Genomic DNA, 20,877 nt, shown 5'->3' with positions numbered 1-20,877 from the left:
TTATCAATGATTTTTTACAGTACTTTCACTTTCATCACCAGCATATTATTTATTTATTTATTTATTTATTAAGCCATGTATTCTTTTCAACATGAACCCTGTCACAAGGGATCCAAAAGATTGTGAAGATTATTTTATTAAGAAATAGCAGCAACACTGGAGAACAGGTAAACATACATAAACAACAATGTGCTGTGTGTTCAAAAACAAAATGTTGAGTCTGAAAATGAATTAACTTTAATGCAAAAAAAGTGCACAATCTTGTGTTTGGTTAACTGCTACAATGGTGCTGTCTGTGTATAGTGTGCAGTTTGAATAGTTCAGTTAACAACTGTAAACTGTGTTGTGCAAACTGAGTCAGTTAACCCTGAAATAAGGGAAACTCTGGGTTTTAGTCAGTTACTATGGTAACTAAATCTGTGAACCTGGTGGGGAGCAAGTTATCTTCAGTGAACCCTGGGTGTCTCCCCGTCGCTGCCTTCTTTCAGAGCCAGAAACGCCGTTTCATTTCCTCATTCTTTCATGAGGAAAGAACCTCACTGACTTGGAGGAAGTTGTGTCTGCAGAGGAAAGGACTTTAAGAGTTCTACTTTTATTTTCGCGCAGGCTGGTCTCGAATTTGACTTTAATCTCGTAAATTTACGAGTTTCATCTCGAAATTAAAAAAAAATAAATAAAAGTTTATCATGGCCCTAATCCTCCGTCGTACATATTCATAGTAGGCCTACCTAAGATAGGCTTTGCACACATCACAGACAGCACGCTCAATGAGGCAAAAATGTAAGTCTAACGAAATTATAGCCACACAGTATAAAAAAAGAAGAAAAAGAGGCGCAAATAAAGTTGATTGGACTTCTGTTTAGTTCTGTTGAGTGATGCAAGGAGCTGTCCGTGGTGCTAGATCTACGTGGATAACGTGACTGTTGCCCCTCCCCTCTTATCTGCTGTAGTTTGGCTCTTCATGTGCAGCTTGAAATGCGGAGTAGCTTCATCCGTTTTCTATCAGGCTGATCTTTTTTTTCTTTCTTTTTAAAATTTGTAGTAAATTACATTTGTTAACAGGATAGATCCTATGGCATTTTGATCGAAGTAATTTGTTTTCAGCAAGATGAAAAGATGGAGAATCCAAACTTTATCATGCATGCTTCTAAGTGTCTGTCTTTTGCCAAGTAAGTCTACAATATTTTTATGTTTATTTAATGTGGTATTAACGTTGACTTGAGAGAAAATATATTTTTCTGCCTGCAGTTAGTTGTGGTTTAAGTTAATACAAGGAAAACTAGAAAAACACTGTGGCAAGAAAAGTGTCAAGGGTGTAGTATCACCTGTCAATTGTACTAATTTATTGTTTTAATCAAAGTTTATTACACATTTATTTTTAATTATTAATTCTAGTCTTCTTCCACGAAAGCTTTTGCCCCGAACCTGTATCTTGTAGCCAGTTGTGCAGGGATTTACTATTATTATAATCCCCCAGACTCTCTTTGTATTGAGCTCAGAGGCTTTACAGCATTTCAGAGTCAACATCTGGCTGGACCATATCCATAGTTGACACTGGAAAAAAAGAGGTTATATTATAAATGATAAGGTTTCCATATTCAAAACCTGTAGGAAAAGTGGAACAGAGTAGTGGCATGACTGATTTCCTAAAAAAAAAAAAAACAATGAGCATATCTAAAGATGCCATTTAAGGGCGGTCTGTTATTGCATCAGCGTTCACATCACATGGATGTTTAACCTCCTCGTTCATGTTCATTTCGATTCATATGTCATGTCTTCATGGATTAAATGTTCAATCGACACATACTTAACATTATGTACAAAGTCTGAACAGAGAGAGTCACTGCTGGTTCAGATTTGCCTGATCTCTTTCTAAGGCTTTACAGAAAGGGAAATCTAGCCTGATATCCTCTTTGTCCCCTCACACCATCTGTCATGCATCACATTTTCTCTTACATTTTCTTTCTGTTCATCCTTTCTTCCTACGTCAACATCCATTGCTGTAGTTTCTACTGGCCAGAATCCTCTCAGATAGAAATAGATTTTACATTTTGTCTCTCCCTGTTAGCTTGTCGGGGTGCTCATGGGACATATGCTCAGAAGCTCCTGAATGACCTGTTCACCAACTACACCAGTGCTCTGAGGCCAGTGGAGGACACAAACTTCATACTGAATGTGACCCTGCAGGTTACACTGTCACAAATTATTGACATGGTAAAGTGCACACACGTCACAACAGGATTATGTGTGAGAAAAATAATCTGTGCAGACATCAACAAAGCTCATCAATTCACCATAATCACACAGCAGCAATTTAGCTCTGTAACACCAAAGGTGAGAAGCTCATAAGTAACCTGGGAATCATTACTGTTTTAAGATTGTATAATTGTATCAGTTATGGAGCCACATTTACAGTTCACATCGTATATAATAATCATTTTAACCATCAGAATATATAAAATAACACATAAGCCACTTTGACAACAGCTAATGTAAACACTCTAACCATACCTTTTAGCTTTCTAGTAGTTAAAGCCAACATTACTCTAAGCAATTTGTTCCTATAGCTAAAACACACCATAGTCTAACATTACTGTGAGTTAAGAATTCAGACCTTTCGCATCATTACTCTTAACAATCAAATATTTGACAATAAGTGACTAAACTTTAACTCTAGCTAGTGTCTTACAGTAGCTAATGAGCTGCAAAATGTTGTATTATCTTAAAATAGTTTTTCATGAAACATTATCATTTCAATTGCTTATCAATCAGGTTGTGAATTCTTTTTTTTTTTTTTTCACAGATTCCCCATGTTTTTGTGTCTTTCAAGGTGAATCACAGTGAACAGATGGATCCATAACCTTAACAGCTTTGTGTTTCCTTTCCCGATCATGATCATAAGGGAAATTAACCGCCGCATGAATATGGACCAGGGCATTATATCTGTTTAGTTTGAGATGATATTCTGTTTATTTATTATACGGCCCATTGTTGTTGTCTGATATTTTCTTAAATTGTTCAATATGTTACAGGATGAGCGAAACCAAATTTTGACTGCATATTTATGGATACGGCAAGTATGGGTTGATGCACACCTCAAATGGAATAAAGATGATTACGATGGACTCGATACCATCCGCATACCTAGTAGTTATGTATGGAGACCTGATATAGTCCTATATAACAAGTAGGTCGGACTGGTATTGGGTTTATCATTCACTTGTTTGGCTTATGTTGGTCAATAGAGGGCACAAGCTGCACTTTCCTTAAAAGCATTATTTATAGGAATGTACAGGCCTGTGTTTGCTTTTATACACCAGTGAAATTACTTATAATATAATAAATACAGCTGACAATTAAAAAAAACATGATAATACTAAAGTTACTACATTATTAAAATCCGAGGTATTTCCTGAGAAAGACAACTAGAAAGGAGAAAAGAAGTGCAGCGTGAAAGAGGCCTCTCATGATCATATTTTGATTACTATCATTTGCTACTACTCATAGGAGCATATCAGCATCAGTGCCAGCCTCCAAAATAACCTAAATTACTTAATGAGGCACTGGAAAGAATACCAGTAGCACAGATCTGATACCATCATTTATGAGATAACCAAAAGGTCCAGATGTTTCAGGTATATTATCATTTAAGTGTAGAGTGTAATTTCAGTCAAACTTTTTTTTTTCCCAACAAAAATGTGTGTTTTTTACCCAAGTATTGGTGTCAGAATCTGTATTGGGAAGGACAATTGGTACTGGAACATCAAAACACACAAACACTAAGCATTACTGAAGAGTTATAAAATGCAGACACAACTCTGAGGAATGAGTTCAGCTCCTCTAAATGTGTTGACTCCTTCTCCAGTTGGCGTACTTGTGCCTTTATGTCCTGATCAACTTTAATTTTGTAATCACGCTCCATTCACTCCAGTAAATGACAGCTTCTCTTTATCTGAATGTGAACACTGTGGGGCTGATTTTCCTCTCTAGACAAGTTCCTTTTGTATTTCAGTGCTGATGACCATTTCACAGGCTCCATGGACACGAATGTGGTGATCCGTCATGATGGCCAGATAACATGGGATTCACCGGCTATCACAAAGAGCTCCTGCAAAGTGGACGTGTCTTTCTTCCCTTTCGATGCTCAGCAGTGCAGGTTCACGTACGGATCCTGGACCTACAACGGAAACCAGCTTGACATCCTGAACGCCATGGAGAGCGCCGACCTGGCTGACCTGGTGGACAATGTGGAGTGGGTGGTGATGGGTATGCCAGCTAAGAAGAACATTATTCAGTATGGCTGCTGCGCCGACCCTTACCCTGACGTGACATACACGCTGAAGCTGAAGAGGAGAGCCTCATTTTACGTCTTCAATTTGCTCATACCGTGTGTGATGATCTCTTTCCTGGCTCCGCTGGGTTTCTACCTGCCTGCTGATTCTGGAGAGAAGGTGTCTCTGGGTGTCACCGTGATGCTGGCGCTCACTGTCTTTCAGCTCCTGGTTGCAGAGATCATGCCTCCATCTGAGAATGTGCCGCTTATTGGTAAGAGTAGAGGCGGCAAAAGTACACACATTAAAGCAGAAATATATGTAACCTCTTTAAAGTTAAAATGAAAAGTATGGTAAAACACTATAAAGACAAAAAGAAGCCTTTGAAACAATATTTCTACCAGTGCTTTCTGCACTTTAAGATATATTTGCCGTATTTGGGAGACAAAAATACTAAAATCATTCTAACCATATTCAAAAAAGAAAACAAATAACTTCCTAAAAACATGAACATTAACTCTGCTCCACTTGCAAATAAGTTGTATGGGGAATGTCTTACTCAGCTTAACCATTCCAACACTGTCTGTATTTCCCTGGGTTATTGAGATTCCTTCACCAAGGACCATCTTTTCAATGTGTTTCCATGTATTTAGTTTAAAATATAAGCCTTTAAAAAAAAAAAAAAAGAAATTGTTACTTCAAGGTAAGATGAGATATTTTCTCTCAGGGCAGGATCAGCAAAAGCCAATATTGACAAAAAACAAAAATTTCTCACAGTAGCTTAAAGTAAAGTACGGATACCTTAAAACTCTTCTTAAGTACAGTGAAAAATGATTTGTACTTAGTTACCTGCCATTTTTGGTTAAAGGCACAAAAGTGGGGTCAGATCCCCACATTCGTGAAAACTTTGTGTTACAAGTCTTTTTATGTGTCCTTGTCTTGTTTACTTTCACAGGAAAGTACTACATTGCAACCATGACCATGATCACAGCCTCCACTGCTCTGACCATCTTCATCATGAACGTTCACCACTGTGGGCCAGACGCCAAACCTGTTCCCAAGTGGGCCAAGACGTTCATCCTGCAGCACATGGCCAGAATGTGTTTCGTTTATGAAGTCGGGGAGAACTGCATGTCTCCACAGGCGGAGAGACAAGATCCTCCGCCTGTGAAGAACAACAACTGCACCATGAACGGGCAGGTGGGACCCTGCAGAGACGACTGTGTCTTCAGAATGGAGGGAGGACAAGAGACAGCGGAGGAGAGAGAAGACATGGATCAGATGATGAGTCCGCTGGGCTCAATGGGAAGGAACCCGACCAACAACTACAGCGCTTGGAAGAATGGCGTCTACATGAGTATGGACTGTGGAGAGTCGGGGGCTAAGAGGAGATGCAGGAAAGGAGGAGTGAGTGATGGAGAAAAAAAAGACAGAGAGGTTACCTGCGACGAGAGGCAGCTGCTGCGAAACATTGAGTACATAGCAAACTGTTACAGAGATCAGAGGGCGACGCAGAAACGGACGGGGGAGTGGAAGAAAGTGGCCAAAGTGTTAGACCGCTTCTTCATGTGGTTATTTTTCATTATGGTGTTTTTAATGAGTCTCCTAATCATGGGAAAAGCCATCTGACACAGAGATTGTTATATTTAATGATTATTCAGATTGCATTCATCCCAAACCTCTTCCGATTGCTCCTTTATGGAGACAGTGTCTGTCCTTTAGTCTTCACTGTAAGTAGAATTAGACCCTATGGTTGATTGAATCCCTGAATATTAGTACAATTTGTGAACATTACAAAGTTCTACCAATAAATTGTTTTTGTAAATAAATGCTTTTGTTCTATATAAATGACATATTGATTATTATTATTATTATTACCCTGTACAGCAATATTCATCACGTTTACCCTGACATCAAAAGTCAAAGGATTCAGCAGCATACAGAAGTGATAAAAAAATATGAAATTCATTGTAGTTTTACACAATTTATTTATTTATCTGTTATGGATATTTGTTCCTTCAGAGAGAAAAGCCTTTAAAAGTACTGAAATATACCCAGTATTTTATTTCTACAGCAGAAAACAACAATAATACAACAAACAACTCGCAAAAAAAGAGTGTTTGAGGCCTCAGTCTCCCGGGAATGTTATCAGGGTTTTAGATACTGTAGGTCCAGAGACAGCTCTATTTTGATAAAGTCTTAACTTAAAATAGAAAATACATCAATAAACAGACTAGTACCATGACATCAATAAAGAGGGTCTCTTGACTTTACAGGAGAGTCAGTTTAATAGTAAATACAACCAGAACAAAATCTGTAAATATGTAACTCACATGGATTATCTCTTAAATCCCCTGCGTCATCACTATAACATTGCTTGTGATGTACACAGTATTATCCCTGGGACTTTATGTTGCAAATGAACCTTTAAGCTGAATAACTGGGAAAATGAAATGATTACTCACATTGTACATTGATTAAAAAAGTGTTTACAGAAAAGTGAATTGCCCATCAATTCAGAGACGAGGAGAAGTGCTTTTTTAACAAATATGAATCTAAGAGCTGTCGTGATTATTGAATTACTTTTCTTGATTAATGAAGAGATCAAGTAATGGAGGGGTACACCACTGAAATACATTCTCAGTACAGCAAACATGAAGGGAAGACATCAATCGAATTTCTGGGAATATTAATTGCATTTCTTTCTTATAAAGAAATAAAATTGATCTAATCTTGCAGGATTCACTACTTCAAATATTGTGAAGGCAGGCAGTTGTTATACGTTTGCAGGCTTTAAAAAAACAGGTAACACATCCTCTTATTGCCATTAAAGAAGACAAATATAAAAGAAAATATGCATCAGTCATATATATATTAAAAGAAAAGTTACATGTTGATTTAAAAAAAATAAATAGCATTCTATTAATTTGGGTTAAGTTTAAGATATATTATTCATCCTTTAGAGTTTGAAGACAAAATAATTGATGTATGCAACTTTATTATTCCACATGATTTAAATAGTTAAGGAAAGGGGAAGTTAATTTGTTTTCTTTGTGATTTATCATATACACTTTCAACAATAAACATGAGTGAACACAAATCAAAACACAACATTTTTGCATGAAGACACAACATTTTGGTGATTGCTTGTTACGGGGATAAAGCACAGAGGAGCTGGTAAAAGTCTGCACACATTATGGTTCATGAACTACTGCCATTAACAACACAGCATTAGCATAAATATGGCAAGGATGTTTCTTGATTTTGTGTTGTTCTCGTCTCTTTCTGATTTTCAGATCTTGAAAATCAGGGGTTTTACATATTTATAAAAATTCAGCCTGGTGAACTGAAACTTAAATATAGATTTCAACTTAATCAGGCATCCCTGTTTAAAATATATATTATGGTCAAGTCAAAAATAGGCTTTAGAGCATATATAACAAGAGAGACAAATTAAATATGTGTATCCTTATGTTCAAGCTTTAAGTTAAGCATAATCAGAGGACATAAGGAGTTACGTTGTAGTCACTTTTCTCTGCATTATTTGAATGATTTTATCTCTTAACGACCTCGTATGCATCCCATAAATGATTGGGTTTAAGTTTGCCGGGACCACATGAAATAAAATATATGCAATCTTCCTTAGATCTGGGTAATCTGGGAAACGATGTAATATGATGGTTAAAAAGCCTGACCACAGCATTATAAGATAAAGAACCAAGTGGCTGGCACACGTCTGCATCGCTCTGTTGTTCAACTCTTTGTTTTTCTTAATCCAGCAGATGAGAGCTATCCGAAAGTAGGTGATAGCTATGCCTCCCAGTGAGCAGCTGAACAGCAGCACGGTGAAAAAGAGTCCATAGATGTTGTTGATTGATACATCGTCACAGGAAAGTTTGAACAGAGAAGCATTGTCACAGTAAGCATTTTGAATGAGTGATCTACAGCGAGACAGCCTCACTGTGAGACCAATCAAAACAGAAACGAGCAGTAGAGACACCCCCCATGCTGTAGCAGACAGCCCGATCACGGCTTTGGTGGTCATAATTGATCTGTACCTTAAAGGGTGACATATTGCAACATATCTGTCTATTGCCATAATGACGAGGATCATATGTGAAGCAGATCCAAACGTATGGCTGCAAAATGCTTGAACCGCACACTGTCTGAAGGTGACAAAGCGTTCTGTTGAAATGATGTGAGCCATCAGCTGAGGCAGCAGGACTGTGTTACCGATCAGATCATTGACAGACAGGTTGCAGAAAAGCATGTACATTGGCTGGTGCAAACTCTTCTCAGTGATGATAAGCGTAAGGACTCCAATGTTGGAAAAAAGCAGGGTGAAGTAAACAAACAGCAGTAAGAAAAAGAGAGGATGCGTGAACTCTGGTGCTATGTCAAAGCCTTGGATCTCAAGGATTTCACCTTCAACTGTCATGTTGCTTTTCATTCTGTTTAATTATATGAAATCCTAAAAGAGATAACAAGATGAACAATTCACAAAATACCAAACAACTTCCAGGATGAAAGCGTCAATGAACTAAATCAAAATCAAAAACACTTTGAGTCTAAAACCAGTACCTTCGTATTACGTTCTCAGTCTCCTCATGAACAAATACTGAAATATAGGGCAACTCTACCTGAAACATAAAATCAGGCATAGAGATACTTTATGTACATTGAAGTAACAAAATGTTAAACCACAACGATTCTGATTATTATCATGTACATTTATACAATAAATGCTTTCAGCTCTTTTCACAGTGTTTCAATTTGACTGCCACACAACTCCCTCTGCAATATCACCAACTCACCTGTGGAGACAGAAATTCTGACTCATCAGGTACAGTAGATCTTCATCTCTTTTATAGTGTGGCAAACATTTGACATAGCGTTGAAGAGTAATGGCCAAGTCTAATTCCAAAGGGCCCTGAGGTCAAATCTAACACATCTGTGCACATAAATCAACTTCTTGACGACTCAGATTCATGAATGTGTCAACAAAACTGTCTAGATCTGAAATGGAAAGTCATGTTTGTCAGTCTTATTTCAAATCAGTGTGCTTTTGTGGGAAATATATAAAGAAATAAATTGATAAACAAAAGTCCAGGGCTTCTACTGTATATCCTGAGGAACATAATTATAGACAGAAAATAACCAAGCATTTATTGAACAACAGAGATTTGAGAAAATAGGCCTTTTCCAAATTCAAGAAATTATATAGATTAACCAAATTAAGTTGTTAAAGTGAATTAAGGATATTTGCTGACAATGCTGTTTCTGAGCATGTAGAACTGTAATTATTGTTTAAAGCATTTAATGCAACGATGTACTCAATTTGTTATGGAGTAACTTGTTAGGACAAGGAGAAACACTTTAGTTTTGTGTTTGATTGATTCTTTTTATTTTGTTTTTATTTAAATGTGGCAACTTGACATCTAGACACATATCACGTGATTATAAAAAGATGTATTGCTGTAATTAAAAAGCTGTCATTCAGTCAGGAGAACAGCTGATGAACGAAGGTAAATTAGTGAGCGAGTGTGGGACGGTGAATGCAACACAGTATGAGAATGAACAGGAAAACCAGCATGAAGAATACACTAGTAGTCTTCCTGACTGAACTTTCGCTAGAACTTAATTTCATTTGGTACCTGCTCTACAACATGAGCTAAACAAGCTCCCCAATCTCAATGGGTTAATTACCATGTTTAAATAACGGTTACATTTCTAAGTTGTTATATTGTATAGTTTCTGCTTATGATTGTCATGCACTTTAACTTTTGTCAATACTGTCCATTTACGACTCTGTTTTTTTGCACACTTACATTTAATCTTTCATACATTTAATCTTTCATATTTAATTTACAACCATTTACGACTTTGTTTTTTGCACATTTGAATTTAATCTTCCATATTTAATCTTCCTATTTAAGACTAGTAATGCTTAGTTAAATCCTGGTTCTATATATTCACATTCTTAGTTCTGATATTTTTTAGTACTTATTTACTTTGTATTTAATATTACATTATGTTTAGATTTGCTAACATTGTGTTTTTTACTAATATTGTGTATTGGATAACCCGCTGCTGTAACACCACAATTTCCCAGTTTGGGATCAATAAAGTAATTCTATTCTATATATTCTATTCTGTTTAAAAAGCAGGAATTGCAGCTTTTTGCACCTCGAGATTGCCTGCGTAAATCTTGATTTATGGCCTTGAAATGTTTCATGAGAGATCACTGTGACTTTTGACAAATACATTTCCCCCTGCAGCCATTATTGAGAATTTGCTTCACTGGAATAGGCCAAAAAGAGATGAACTATGTCCCAACAACTTCAGGGAGCTGATGATTCTTTTATGGCATGCAGAGGTTTTTTGCTGAGTTTTAAAGGTCACCAGCCAGTAACTGGACTTGTTTGTAGAAGCAGCCCATGAACCACCTATGGTAGATTTGTTTGGTTTGAAAATAAAAAAAACACCCAAAGAACATCTAAACTCGTAAAAAAAAAGCCCCTGAAGTTTGGAGAGGGTCAAATCAATTATCAGAGAATTTACGAGTCCATTGTTTCCAAATCTCCTGGGTGAGATGATTAGTCTTTTCTGTGGTCCGAGTGTCCTAACAGACGGCTTGGGTGTCCTTTGTGTGTCCTTTGTGTGTCCTTGATCCCAAAGGCCTGATGTGACCACTTTAGTGCTTTGTTTTAATTACAGTTTTTTGTTCTTCCAGGACATACGAACAATAAGAGACAAAAGGCTGAACAGCGTAAAGATAATGTGTAATTCACTTTTTATTGATTGAGCCATTGGATATAAGGACTGGATATTGGACTTATGACTGGAGGTAAAGGGCAAGAAAAAAACACACTAAGCAATCCGATGGTTTAATGATAAGGTTTTGATATTGCTATATCATCAGGAAGTGAATCTGTTAAAAAATTACAAAATTAAACATTTTAGATTTTGAGTTAAGGAATCAAATGTTTACAAGTTGTCATCAACACCTTCACGTTACTGCCTCTCTAGGGTTTTATTAAACAGACAATGTCATTATGGACCGGAGGTTTGCTCGACGTCTGGGGATTAATTACAAAGTGAAACAGTTAAAAACACAGTGTTTACCTATATCTCAGAGGGGCTCATTAATAAAAGTGTTTTGACAAAGTAATGAGACTTCTAGCTGATGTAACTCTGACAGTTTGAAGTCTACGTAGTTACATAATAAGTTTCCATTTAGCTGAAAAGTTGGATGAAACAAGAATTGGGACGATTCACCTTTAATATATCATCTATATATAAATTCATCCTTTCAAATTATAAGGAAAACATAAAGAGGAAACTTTAGCGGTACCAAAGGACCAAAGTGTGGCTCCTAAATCAGCCAAATATAATATTATCTAATTAAATAAAAGTGAAGTCTCGATCAAACACACTAAAGACTAAAAACATTAAAGGCTCAATCTGATGTATGTACAGAAACCAGATTTGGTCAATTTGTTTTTTCAGAAAAAGTTAATGTTGATTAAATGTCAAAAAAGGCTTTTAAAAGAGTCTCTAAACACTACCACATTTTTAACATCATTCTTTATAATTTAAGATGAAACCTTGCCTAACCTTCTTTCACTATTTGGATGAAAGATGCATGTAAATGTTGTGTTTGAATGTACAGGTCATCATAAAGCCACACTTACATTATATTTATAATTCAACTTTATATTGCAGCTTAAAACTTTGGCATCTTCTCCATCCAGATGGCATCCATATTTCTTCTTTTAGGCCTCTTGATTTAGTATTTCTCTCTTTATTAACAGCTCTGCAGTGCCACAAACTAAGCCACCTTTTATTTATTGATTTATTTATGTATGTTGAGAATATGTCATTCAAAATTGTCTGGCTCGCTTTATCACATCTTAAGCCGGTTACCACGCTGCTGTCACTGATACGCATCATCCCATGTCAGCTTTTTAAATAGCTTGGAATAAATTCAGTAATCACAATAAGTAATTTACACCACAATGATTTTGTTCCACTAAAGACAGTTTGGTGAGTTCTAACAATGTTAAATTTGAGGTTTTCACTACAAGGAGGCCTCAGACCTTTATGCTAACATATTATTCCTGCAATATTTAAATTTCCAGTTCTGCTGACAGTCCCTGAAGCAAAAGGTGATGTAACCAAGTAAGGGTTCTGGCTTTAAATAAAGCAGAGACAGGTTACTTCTCAACATTTCATCAATGCGACTAATCTGCTTCTGTATCCATAACTTCTTGAGACACTGATTTCATCTCATATAATGTATATATAACACTGTTGTTGTTCTTATTTATAAATGTAAAGATGGAAAATGAATCTCTTGATTTCAGTGCTGAATTAACTCTGGATCCTTTTGTTATCCCACTTGGAGGGAAGTATCCCATCTTTTTTTTCGGCATTGCAATTTATCTTTTTGTGGTTTTTTGCAACCTGACCTTGTTGACTCTGATCATTGTGAAGAGGAACCTTCACAAGCCCATGTATTTCATCCTGTTCAGTCTCCCCCTCAATGATCTGATAGGAATAACTGCAATGCTACCAAAGGTCCTGTCAGACATTGTAACAGAGACAAACAAGGTGTACTATCCTCTCTGTGTCTTACAGGCGTTTCTGCTGCACATGTACGGTGGAGGAATTCTGTTCATTCTTGCAGCCATGTCATTTGACCGCTATGCTGCCATCTGCATGCCGTTACGCTACAGCTCCATCATGACCCCCAGAGTTGTCATCTGTATCATGTCTCTCGTTTGGGGTCTTGATTTTGTCCTGATCGTTTCATTGTTTTCTCTGCAGACAAGACTTCCCAGGTGCAAATCTGTCATTATGAATGTGTTCTGTGATAACCCCTCTCTGCTGAAGCTCACATGTGGAAATACGACCGTCAATAACATCATAGGATTGTTTAACACAGCTGTCATGCAGGCTGTTAGTGTGTCTGTGCAGGCGTTTTCCTACGTGAAGATTCTGATCACATGTGTGGTTTCACAGAGGTCTGAAACAAAGAGCAAAGCTATCAACACGTGTGTGGCTCAGCTGGTCATAATCATCATATTTCAGATTGTGGGAACTTTTACTATTTTATCTCACAGGTTCAAAAATGTCTCAGCTGACCTGCAAAAGATAATGGGCATGCTGATTTTTCTTGTTCCTCCTCTTCTGAATCCGCTTGTATACGGGTTGTACACAAGAGAAATACGAAACACTTTCCTGACTATCTTAAAAAAGAGTAGAGTATCCGTGTGACTCTCAACACAAGGTGAATAATAGGTTTGACTCAAGTCTTTTTTTAAATCTCCTTGCGATGATTTCAGAGTGCCATGCCAGGAGAACACCAGTTGTAAGCAATATTGTTGAAAGAATATTGACGAATCCACTGTCCATGACATTCAGTTTTTTACAGAAACAAACTGTCTTTTAGGATGACTGACTGATAATTGTGTTAGAGGGGCTCAGGCTCAACACAAACCTCAAATAAAGAGGAATGAAAAATCAGAGTCCTATAACTAATGATGACGAATACTGCAAATACATTAAAATTAGCTAACTGACTGTTAATATAATTTACAACTTTGAAAAAATATATTTTAAATGTCAGCTCTTGTTTTGTGTGTAATTTGGTGTTCTTTGTGAAGTTCATGTGGCTTGATGTACAATTTACAAAGAGCCTCATACTGCCCAGTCTGACATGCAGAATCATTTTCATTTTAAAACATTTGAGAAATGAAACCTGTGGAGTACTTGATATATTCTCTTCTCGTTTGATTTTTTTTAGCTTATCATTTCAGTTATTCCCTTTTTTTCATTAAAGAGTACTCCATGTTTCTAACATTTCTGTGTTTGAAGTTTACATCCATGAGTCACACTGCAGGAATTAGAGCATCAAAATCAAGCTGAAATATTTACGTCTTGAAGCATCATTCACACTGTGTTTGTAGTTGTTTTAGTTGAAAAGTTGTTTTTATTATAAATGACTGATGAACTGTGATTCAATACTTTTTAGTTACATCCTCATGTCTGATATTTGATGTCTTGTCTAAAGCTCATTTTAAGCTGCTGCTCAGCATGTTTGGAAATGAGGATCAGCACACATTGAGTTTTGAGGAATATTCTAAATATCCAAGTACTTTATGTTTCAAGTGATTAAATAAAACGTGTTAAAGGTGGACAATTAACAACACAACATCCTTTTTTTATTGTATCACATACCCAACTCAGTGGAATGAAAACTGTTTCCATATAGTCAGGCAAAGTTTAAGCGAGGGAAATAAAGAAAATAAAGAAAAGGCTGAAGAAACGGTTATGCAGAGTGTGCTTTTTACTTGCTCATTCCATCTTATTTCACACACAAATCAGATTCAGAATCGGGTTTTATTGCCAAGTATATTCACACATACAAGGAATTTATCTTGGTGTATTGGTGCTAAACAATTCACCAATTCAAGGAAATAAAGCAGAACTACCAACAACTTAAATAATAAAGTATGAGAAGCAATTACAATATATAAAATAGAATTTAAAAATGTGAATGAATTTAAAAAATAAAAAAAGCAAAATGTACAAAATATGCAATGTAGGAGCTGTGCAGTCGACAATGAGAAAAAGAAAAAATACAAAGAGCTCAAGGGATAAAATACAGTAAGTCATCATTTTATTGGATATAATTCGTTTTACTCATTATGTAGCTCCTGTACAACTCTTTTTGTTAGGATGTATTGTCAGGTAATGCGACGGTAATGGACGACATGGGAGATACTTTGAACATCTGAATGGACCAAAGACTGTATATAGATATGGACAGTGCACCTCACCCTCCTTCCATTGTACAAAGATGAAGCTAATGTACCCCTATGATGGGAGAAGACACATTAAGCATTTTGAGTCAGAGTAGGGATTAGCTGGAAGAGACACAATATTGATGACATACTGCTTCTGCTGTGATAAAACACACATTTAACTTACCGATACAACAGCAAAGACCCCTAAGGTCTTATCCAGTCCACAGCAGAACACACTCTTGTGTCAGCTTGAAGAAGACACACATAGTTATGGAAGTTCTTTGACACTCATATTAGTGTACATTTTCTAATGCAAGTCTCCTCTGCTTGTCCGGAGCACGCAGCGCTACAGGAGCCGCATTCATTTACCATTTTAGAGCATCATTGATGTATTAAAAATAAACACCGCAGAAAAAAGCATTTTGATTCAGCTTATGTCTTATCTGTTAATATGGAGGGGACGTGGTTGCGTATGGTCGGGCTGGCAGCTCGCTACTGCAGGACACGTGGCACTGTATGCTACCTAGACACAAGCCGGGGACTGATCACCCCCGGCTGGGTTGGAGAGGGTGTCTGATGTTAAGACCCGAAACACCCGATGACCCTGCGGGGCACATCACTGACGATGTGTCCAGGATGCACCACTAGGTGTATATACATGAGTTATATATATATATATATGTTTCTAAATCTTTGGCTTCACTCCAGTGGAGGTGTTGCGCTGCTCATTCTTTATACAGTCTATGGAACGGACACACTGATTGCTTTCTTCGGTTTTTGATCCTGATATTTATCCATAATTGGTACACCATGAACTGGTCGCCAGCCAATAACAAGGCTGACATATAGAGACTGCCGGTCACACTCACATTCACAGCTACGGGCAATTTAGAGACACCAATTAACCTACTGTTTTTGGACTGTGGGAAGCCGGACTTCCCAGAAGGAACCCACACATGCAGAGAGAGGCTTTCTGAACTGTATTTCAAGTTGTTCAACTTGTTGCTGTAGCAAGCATTGAATATATTCAAACAGCTGATGGCTCCCTCAATCCGAGGTGGGGACATCTCCCTCTATCAGTCAACAAGTAAAAAGGCCCCAAAAACATGTTGCTGGCACATAGATGTGAATCAGTTTGCCCAGTATCAGCGTGTGCCAATGTGTCCTCTTTTATCGTAATAGAAGGTATTGATTATTAATCTCAAATTATTTGCTGTTTTTGTTTAACATCAAGTTAAGATACATCCTACCAACCCAACATGTAGCTTTCTTCATGTAAATTTGCAAACAGTTCCTCTATAACAAATTTAGAAAAAAGGGTAGGATTCTTGCGCCATGTTATTTATTATTAGTCTTTAAATGTGTGCAAGCAGGGTGCGAAAGTGCAATTTACAATGGAAACATTAAAAAAAGGCATCTTATCTATATTTGATGCTTGATTGTGGTTGTCTGGCTGATTATAAATGTTTGCTACACTCAAAAGTCAGATTATTTTTAAGACCATAAACTGTCTGAATACTGACGCTAAAATATGTTGTTTATGTGAGAAAGGATTCATTCAATGAGTAAATCAACTAACTATTTTATTCAGTCTATTAATACAATCAACTCAAAGACGCTATTTTAAAAAAACTGCATACATCATACTTGTTTTTCACCATCTATGTGTCGTGTCCTGTACCGTCCTCCTGGGTTTTATCGCGGCTACTCTCGTGCTTTATTGTCAATAAAAGGTAGAGTCGTCTTCATCACATCTTCTGACACGTTCCACTTGAGTGGAGGTGAGTACAGGAGAGTGTCGCAGGTAAGAAACTACAAGCAGAGTTCATTTCTTCCAGATTGTTTCTTATGAGGGATAGTATTTATGATGCTTTTTCTGTTTTACAGTTGGAAATTGCTCCTCTATAGGTTGGCAGAAGAACCTCCAGTTAACAAACCCCAGTACAGTGCAAAGTGTTGTGTACAATCATGTCCACAAATGCATCTTCAGTAGTTTTACTCAAACTGGAAACCCTGGGTTTAACCAATGCATCGATGTACCCAGCTTTCCTGCTCAGCACTTTAACATATCTGTGTATTATGTTCTGTAACATGTTGGTATTAGTGACTATCGTTTGGAGTAAAAAGCTTCAGAAGCCCATGTTTATCCTGCTGTTCAACCTGCCCATCAGTGACATGGTGGGGGCTACGGCTTTTTTCCCTCACCTCATTATCAGCATGTTGACGCAGAACAGACTGATTTCATACCCTGCATGTGTAGCTCAGACTTTTGTCCTTCATGTTTATGGAACAGGAAACCTATTGATCCTGAGTGCCATGGCGTATGACAGATATATCGCTATATGTTGTCCTTTGAGGTATAATGCCGTCATGAGTACACAAAACTTGATAAAAATTATTGTCTTAATATGGGTCATTAACTTTTCTCTAATGATCACTTTGATTTTGATGGCTGTACGGTTTAAAATCTGTAGGACTCATATAGTAGATCTGTATTGTAATAATCCATCTTTTTTGAAATTGGTCTGTGAGGACACCAGCACGAACAACTACTATGGATTATTTACTATAGTGGTGCTCCAGGGCGGACCGCTGTTAATCATATTGTACACTTATGCACAGATTCTGCGTACATGTGTAATGAACAATCAGTCTGACGCCAGGAGAAAAGCCATTCAGACTTGTGGCTCACATTTAGTCGTTTGTTTAATCCTAGAAATCAATACTTTTGTCACACTCATTTCTCACCGCATTGAGAGCGTGTCGCCCTTTTTTAGAAGGGCCCTCGGTGTGTCTGTTTTAATTTTCCCCCCGTTTTTGGACCCGATTATTTATGGACTGAAAACCTCAGAACTCAGGCAGAGCATTAAAATGTTACTAAAGAGAAATGTAGGGGTGTCAAAGTTGTGACCAACTTCTCTGTTCTCTTCTCTTCATATGAAGTGTTGTACATTTTTGTGGGGAATAAAATGATCTATTTTGTTAGTGAATGTAAATGTGCTACCTATGATATCTGACAAATCCAGTATGATTTAATCACTAGCGGAAAATATGTTTGTCCTACAGTAAAGATGATGAATACAGCATGTTGCACATTTATTTTCTTAATGAAAACATGTGCTGTGACAATTGCAAATCATCATATTCACATTTATGTTCATCTCATTTGTTCTAACCTTTTAATAAAAATCATCAATGGAAGCAGCTGAGGTTTCTTTTCTAAAGATGTCTGTGATAAGTCATTAAAAAAAAATATTGAGCAAAATATCCGTTTGCACTAATATCAAAGAATGACTTACAATAACGACAGATCCTTTCAGAGAAGACGTTTGATCAGGTTTATGATAACAGTGATAGCTGTAAATAAATGAAAGTGACACACAAGTATGCCATACTATAAAGAATATATACTGTATTCATGATTATTTATTGGGTAATATCATTGTTTCTACAAATATTCAATGTGTTCTTAAATATAAACTTGAGTACAAAAGCACAGCAAAGATATTTTTTTCTGCTCAGTCAAAGTTTTGAAAAGTAACTTTATTCTAATAAATGTATGTAATGAAATAAACGTCTTACAATGTGATATGAGATGTGATTTTTAAAATATTTTTTGATTACTATATGTACAATTAAAACAGAAACATTTGAACTGAAAATGGAATACGTCTTATTCAGAAGAAAGTAAAATGTTTCTGAGAATTTTTATTTTATTTTAGCAACTTGAGAACACTTATTTATACACGCACTCATACACACACACACTGTATATCATTATATATATATATATATATATATATTTATATATGCAGTATGTATGAACAATATATATATATATATCTGGGGTCATCAACTACATTTGTTCAAGGGCTAGCTTTTTTCTTGTCAGACACTGAGGGTGCCAAACTTTAAAATATTTGTGCACATATACCTGACAGCTGTCAAGCTCAATGTGAAGACGTTGGTGTCAAAGGGGAAATCAAATTTTTCCCATAAATCTAATGCGAGTATTTCAGCCTTGTGATTTTATTTTTATGTTTATTGTTTAATCACCTGAGATTATTTATATTCTGGGGGCCAGATGGGAAGCTATGGGGGGGTTGGACTTGGCCCACGGGCCGCCAGTTGATGATCACTGATATATTATATATGAACATTAAATCTGTGTGTGCATACAAGTACATTCAGATAAAAATACCTTCATGCCTCCCCTCCCAGCACTCCAATATTTCAGAAAAACTTGCATTTGAAAACATATTCACCTTTTGTAATTTTAAAAACAGAAATCCTGTTCAAAAGTACATTATACCCTCTTTAGACTGTTACAATCCTAATAAGAGCCGACATGCTTCCCATCTCTAACTTGTATTGTTAGGGATATAATTCACTCTGACAATCTTAAAATCAAAGGTTTAAGCCACTCTGTATGGTCTAATTTATGACGGCTCTTACACAGAATAAGCTTGGCCACTACACTTCAACCTGCTTTTATAAGCACTGACTCTGCTTGAGTGATACCTGATGGCATTTAAGATGTGTCTCCTAACAAACAAAGTTTTGGGGACTCAGGTAAAGCCAGTCTTTAAGACTCTTCTGCTACACCTACAAATAAAGTAGAACCAGGGAGCGGCCCCACAGAACAAAAAGAGACATGCCCACTTCTTTACTACATTTCAAACATGTATTATCCTTTGTTAAGCCAATTTAAAATAGTTTAAATTGGGAGGAGGGGGGGGTGGGCTAAATAATACTACGCTCTTATAATGAATACATTTAATTATTGTGTCGCTTGGTTCCCAGCCTACATTTGTAATATTTTCTACCATAAGTCCCCCATAATCTTAGTATCAAGGTCGTTTTTCTAAATGAGTCATAGACATTCACCAATTCTGGTTCGTATTTTTGACATTTTCCTAAAAAAACAAAACAGAAGCAGAGTGTTAAGTGCAGAAGCTTTTGGACCTTAATCTCCTCCTCCTCTCTCCTTTTCTGTCAGAAGACCGATCCTTCCCTTGGCTGTATACTTCCAGAAGTCCCCCTTTTTCAGTTGGGTTGTATTCTTCTTTAAGGTCCTTGAAAGACATAAATGAGTAATGTCTGTATAAACCATTGACAACACATCTCACTGTTGCCAACGAAGTGTCCTATAAGACAGGGTTTACTGAACTTTTTAGCTCACGGCTCCCAAAATAAGGGTGCCAGAGACTGCAGACCCCGACTGTCAATGGAGGTGGTTAGGGCATTTAACATATTACACACATGCACTAGTAGGCCTTTCCAAACAAAATAAAGACAACAACAACAACACAAAAGCATACAGCTGCCTAGAAACCATAAACTTTTTATATATAAGAATTTATTTTAAGAAAGGCTAGAAGCAGAGCACAAGTCATTTCCATGTTTAGACTTAAGCACTTAGTAGACGTATTGAACTTTGCTGCTATTTACAAACTTACATTCTAAGTATTTTTACTCAGTGATTACTTTGTTATTTCACTTAATGATTTCGTTTCATTTCAAATTGAATTGTTATTATTTATTTTTAAATAACTGAAGAAAAAAACCATTTAAAATATATATTTTGCGGGTTACTTGGTGGCTTGTGAGTGTGAGTGCTGTTGGCTTCATTAATACATTCATATTCTTTCAACCCCCCAGGAGCCTGTCGATAAGTCATCGTCAAAACAAACTGACGATCAACTTTGAGGTTGAGCGATTAATCTCCGAGGAGCTGCTTCACAACGATCTCTCCTATAAAGCTGCAGATTCTTCTGAACATCCTCCCAGTTAGC

The 20,877-nt window shown here is 36.7% G+C and overlaps 4 protein-coding genes across 5 annotated transcripts; 3 read left to right on the top strand and 1 right to left on the bottom strand.

Annotated features, from left to right (window-relative positions):
• Positions 1 to 947: 947 nt before the first annotated feature.
• On the top strand, positions 948 to 6,122 carry chrna10a (cholinergic receptor, nicotinic, alpha 10a). Of its 2 annotated transcripts, XM_065960714.1 has the most exons (6): positions 948 to 1,169; positions 2,069 to 2,214; positions 2,804 to 2,830; positions 3,033 to 3,187; positions 4,013 to 4,545; positions 5,227 to 6,122. In XM_065960714.1, exons 1-6 carry the CDS (start codon positions 1,109 to 1,111, stop codon positions 5,898 to 5,900), a joined length of 1,596 nt encoding a protein of 531 aa, XP_065816786.1. In that variant the 5' UTR covers positions 948 to 1,108; the 3' UTR covers positions 5,901 to 6,122. The 2 variants fall into 2 exon arrangements, with proteins under 2 accessions (XP_065816786.1, XP_065816787.1); XM_065960715.1 differs by lacking the exon at positions 2,804 to 2,830.
• A 109-nt stretch (positions 6,123 to 6,231) lies between these two features.
• Positions 6,232 to 9,041, bottom strand: LOC109984785 (olfactory receptor 13H1-like). The gene has a single exon (XM_065960716.1). The coding sequence runs from the start codon at positions 8,719 to 8,721 to the stop codon at positions 7,786 to 7,788; it is 936 nt and encodes a 311-aa protein (XP_065816788.1). The 5' UTR covers positions 8,722 to 9,041; the 3' UTR covers positions 6,232 to 7,785.
• Positions 9,042 to 12,530: 3,489 nt separating this feature from the next.
• On the top strand, positions 12,531 to 14,585 carry LOC109984762 (olfactory receptor 52B2-like). Its single transcript, XM_020634886.2, has one exon. It carries the CDS (start codon positions 12,612 to 12,614, stop codon positions 13,548 to 13,550), a length of 939 nt encoding a protein of 312 aa, XP_020490542.1. The 5' UTR covers positions 12,531 to 12,611; the 3' UTR covers positions 13,551 to 14,585.
• Positions 14,586 to 17,005: 2,420 nt separating this feature from the next.
• On the top strand, positions 17,006 to 18,455 carry LOC109984763 (olfactory receptor 4D1-like). Its single transcript, XM_020634887.2, has one exon. The coding sequence runs from the start codon at positions 17,051 to 17,053 to the stop codon at positions 17,990 to 17,992; it is 942 nt and encodes a 313-aa protein (XP_020490543.2). The 5' UTR covers positions 17,006 to 17,050; the 3' UTR covers positions 17,993 to 18,455.
• The last annotated feature ends 2,422 nt before the right edge of the window (positions 18,456 to 20,877 follow it).

Source organism: Labrus bergylta, chromosome 11 (genome assembly GCF_963930695.1).
Source record: "Labrus bergylta chromosome 11, fLabBer1.1, whole genome shotgun sequence".
Lineage (NCBI taxonomy): Eukaryota > Metazoa > Chordata > Actinopteri > Labriformes > Labridae > Labrus > Labrus bergylta.
This window is presented reverse-complemented; position numbering and strand designations above follow the sequence as displayed.